Source organism: Clupea harengus, chromosome 16, assembly GCF_900700415.2.
Source record: "Clupea harengus chromosome 16, Ch_v2.0.2, whole genome shotgun sequence".
NCBI classification, from domain to species: Eukaryota; Metazoa; Chordata; class Actinopteri; order Clupeiformes; family Clupeidae; genus Clupea; species Clupea harengus.
Window position 1 is genome coordinate 5,734,534 of NC_045167.1, and position 5,000 is coordinate 5,739,533.

Sequence of the window (5,000 nt, forward strand, 5' to 3'; positions counted from 1 at the left end):
TGTGTCTCTAATCCAATTCATTTTTAATGAGGAGCCCGTCTGCTCTTACCGGGAGGCCAGGGTGATAAGCAGACTATTGCACTCTGGGAAATCAATAGCTTGCTTGTTTATTTTGCTGTTTGAATCGTTTGTGCATTTAAAACACACCGGCAGGATGTGCCTGAGATAGGAAGTAAGTATTTGTGAGCGCGCGAGTGTGTGTGTATGTGTGTGTGTGTGTGTGAGAGCGAGAACTAGATAGAGGGGAAGAGAGACAGCGCGAAATGTGTAGCAAATGTGTAAGTGTATGTGTGCAAGACTCTTGAGAGGGTTTACACAAATAGTTGGCACTCTAATGAATTTACCCAGGATATAGATCAGCTCAATCACTTCCACTGCGTCTGATCTCTGATTAATCTCCCTACTGCATTTGTGTGTGTGTGTGTGTGTGTGTGTGTGTGTGTGTGTGTGTGTGTGTCTGTCTGTCTGTTTAATAGAAAAGAAGAGACAGAGACACATGGTCAATAACCGACACACACACACACACACACACACACACACACACACACACACACATACACACACACACAGAGAGAGAGAGACACACACACCAAAGCAATGGAGTGGTTGATTTTCAGTGTGATGGAGGAGTTTAATAAGAAGCTTTTTTATGGCCTGTAATATATGATCATGGTTTGAAGGGGCCACACTGTATCTGTTTGTGTGTGTGTGTGTGTGTGTGTGTGTGTGTGTGTGTGTTTGTGTGTGAGTGTTAGAGAGAGATAGAGAGAGAAATAAAGAGAGAGAGAACAATATACCTCTGTCTTGCCAATATAGGCTAATTTGAAAGTATAAGGTAGAGTATGTGTGTGTGTGTGTGTGTGTGCCCTCGACTGATTGAGAGTTGCTATACTCTACTGACAGATCTGGGTCATGAGAAATGTTCTAAATCAAAGACTAACTATGATTAATGTTAAATATCACAGCCTCAGACAGCCACACACACACACATACACACACACACACAGCTGACTGTATATCATAACACACAATATTTGATAGCATAGCTGGATAATACATTTACACATGCGTATGTGTGCACATGCACTTGTGTGTGAGTGTGTGTACTGAATGTGTTTATACGTGTGTGTGTGTGCGTGTGTGTGTGTGTGTGTTTGTCTATGCATGTGCACACATGGTTGACCGTAAAGAGGTACACTGCTAGGGCATACAGTTTAAACTCTTCCTGACCTGAACTCTCAATAATGCAGTAATGCGGCAATAAGTCACAGACACACAGACACACAGACACACAGACACACAGACACACACACACACACACAGACACACACACACACACACACACACACACACAGCATTGCTTACCATTTGATTTCTCACTGTCTGCAGGCTTCATCTGAATAGGATGGTGCATCTGCAAGAGAAATAAAAGAAAAATAAAGAAGAGTCATGAGGCTTTAAAGTGTAAAGTACAACACAATAAAACCTTTACACACACACACACATACACACACACACACAAAATACGTGCTATTAGTCACCATCTCAGTGGGCTGAATGATTTTGAGCAATTCGCCCAAGAATGTCCTGCAAAATTCGATATGTCATTCTAAGAGTGTGTGTGTGTGTGTGTGTGTGTGTGTGTGTGTGTGTGTGTGTGTGTGTGTGAAGGAGGGCAGTGTGGTGCTGCACAAGCTCTTGATAAGGGTCTGATGGAGCTGATTGATTGGTGGGAGTGAATACTTCACAGACAAAGGGCTCTTGTCACCTCCAGAGCAGGCACACACACACACACACACACACACACACACACACACACACACACACACACACACACACACACACACACACACACACACACACACACACACACACACACGCACACACTCTTTTATCAGAGATTACATGTTAGATTTGTTTGATCTTGTGTTTGATCAGTGAGACGAATGACAGTAATTCCCCAAATATACCTTCATATCAATCACCTCAAGACATCAATCACACGAACACACACAGACGCACATATACACATGCACACACAAACACCCATAAATATGCAGTCACACACACACACACACAGACACACACACAGACACACACATCAATATGCAGTCACACACACACACACACACAGACACACACACATACACACACACACACACACACACATACACATCAATAAGCAGTCGCACACACACAAACAAACACACAGGGCTAGGGCTGTGCAATTAATCGAATACAATTTCAATTATGTTTCTGGCTTCCAACGATTATGAAAACAATGTAATCGAGATAAAACGATTAATGTGCCACATTCTGTTTTGCAATGATGCTCTTGTTTTGTCTTGTGTTATAAACCCATCACACTCACACTTTCCTTTTTAGAGGTGCGCCTCCACCCCTCCCTCAAGGCCCAAACTCCCTCTCAGGCCCTGAATAAGAAGTGCCACTGCTGCAGGAACTTGACACCATTTAATATTCATCACGTAACATAGCGTTACATTTGTTAGCAAGCTAAAGACATTATCGTTGAAAGCCATTTAATATTCATCACGCAACATAGCGTTACATTTAATATTCATCACGTAACATAGCGTTACATTTGTTAGCAAGCTAAAGACATTATCGTTGAAAGCCATTTAATATTCATCACGCAACATAGCGTTACATTTGTTACCAAGCGAAAGACATTATCGTTGAAAGCTACAAGCTAATCTATGGGACAAATGACTAACGCCAGCTAGACTTTAAGGAGATAACGCAGAGACATTAATGTTGAGTTTAAACGGTTCTCATGCAAGTTTCAATGTCCAAATCTGAAACACAGTGCTTGTACAGGGAAGAGCTATCCAGTCTCTATAGCTTATCCACTGTAGCCCTGTTCAAGGCACGATTCACTTTTTCTCAGTTATCGTAGAATACCAGTTTAAAAGCTAGCCTAAAAGGTCAATCCAGGACCCAGCATTAAGATATCATCTGATCTGTCATCCGTCCCCATGTTTAGTGTGAAATGTTGCCAAGTTTATTTAGTACGTCTTGAATTCCCGAAATAGATATACAACAGCTCAGTTTGGGTTAATGCAAAAACACAAGTCACTTGCCCACATGAGAACATGACATACCCTCCAAAACCTAAACTACCAGATTTTTATTTTAATGGCAGTGCACCATCACCACACACACACACACACACACTTTACTTTTGGATAACCTTTCCACATGTGTCAAGCTGAGGGCAGTAGGTGTTAGCAGTCAGTGAGGTGTGTGTGTGTGTGTGTGTGTGTGTGTGCACAGTGATTTACAGCCTTCTCACATTAACACCACCCATGCCCTTTTAGCCCCCCTCCCTCACACACCACATGCATTCACAAGAACACACACACAGACACACAGACACACACACAGACACACGCACACACACGCACGCACGCACACAGACAGACACACACACACACACACGTCTTTAAAAGTCCTGTCACTAATTACAGCAATCATGGCCTTGTTCTTTTCCCTCCCACCTGCAACCTTTCATGAAAAATACATGCTGTGCCACAGGAAAAAAGAGAGAGACAAGGGGGAGAGGGAAAGAGAGAGACAGAGAGAGAGAGATGGGTAGAAAAAGTGGAACGATGGAACGATGGAATGAAAGTGTAAAAGATCAGGTTCAAATCTTCCAAGAATATCTGAGGGCTGTCCTGGGAGATCACAGACACACACACACACACACACACACACACACACACACACTGGCAGATCACTTTACCGACCCCTGCTCTCTCACACGTTCACACTTAACCTTTCACAGCAGGGGTCTCGTTCACGCACATACACGCACACAGGCACACGCACACACACACACACACACACACACACACACACACACACACACACACACACACACACACACACACAAACACACTTTATTTTACTGCAATAGCCCCCATAGACACGTGGACACATGAACTTTTTCCAACTAAGCTAGTCTCCTAGTCCCACACATGATGTCAGGTGCATGACCTTCACCACGTGCCTGAATGACATCAAATCATCCTGCAATTCATTCATTCATCCATTCATTCCAACCATTCACTCGACCATTCCGTCCTTAATCCACATATATAAACATCTGTCTGTCATGGTGTGTGCTCTCTAGTCAACATACTAATACATCAGATAAAAGATGAAGATGACGATGAAGAAGAGATCAATAGTATGAGTGTGTACTGTATGTTAATTGTGTTTATATGCATCTCTTCAGTGTGTGTATGTGCCAGATATCAGAGATGACATGAAAGGGTTGTGTGTGTGTGTGTGTGTGTGACAGGTGGCTCTTAATTGGGAGCGATGCAGAGTGGTTGGATTATTTATGATTTAACCCTAGTGTATCTAAAACCACACACACACACACACACACATTTTATTTATGCCTAATCCTGCCACACACACCAAATCTCCTTTTGATCATCTGAAATGACTCACCAGGGATGGGGAAAAATGAATGAATGAGAGAGAGAGAGAGAGAGAGAGAGAGAGAGAGAGAGAGAGAGAAAGTGAGACGGAGAGAAAGAGAGAGGAGGGAGAGAGAGAGAAAGCGAGACAGAGAGAGAGAGAGACAGAGAGAGAGACAGCGAGACAGAGCGCGAGAGAGAGAGACAGACAGTGAGATAGAGAGAGATAGAGAGAGACACTAATCCTGACAGACAAGCAGCCCTCTTCTTTAAATGCCAACAGGGCCACGGCCACCGCCCTCTAATACCCATCAGTGATGCGCAGATATTACAGCCAGCTTCACTGAGGAGAGGCTAATCAATGGGAGGAGATGTGTGTGTCTCTGTGTGTGTGTTTGTTTGTGTGTGTGTGTGAGCCGGTGTATGACAGAGTGTGTATGTGCCTGTGTAGGTGTGTGTGACAGAGAGAGAGAGAGGGAGAGAGAGTGTATGTGTGTGTTTGTGTTGGTTTAAGTCTTTGTTGGTTGGTGATTAGGGGGGAGCTCAGTTTCA

General features: G+C 43.5%; 1 protein-coding gene across 23 annotated transcripts in view; it reads right to left on the reverse strand.

Annotated features, from left to right (window-relative positions):
- The window catches only part of celf2 (cugbp, Elav-like family member 2), a 200,162-nt gene that overhangs the window by 37,851 nt on the left and 157,311 nt on the right, over positions 1-5,000 (reverse strand). For all 23 annotated transcript variants that reach the window (XM_031583023.2, XM_042710057.1, XM_031583030.2 and 20 more), the window contains one exon: positions 1,366-1,414. In XM_031583023.2, coding sequence (XP_031438883.1) covers positions 1,366-1,414 — 49 coding nt within the window. The remainder of the gene's footprint in view (positions 1-1,365; positions 1,415-5,000) is intronic.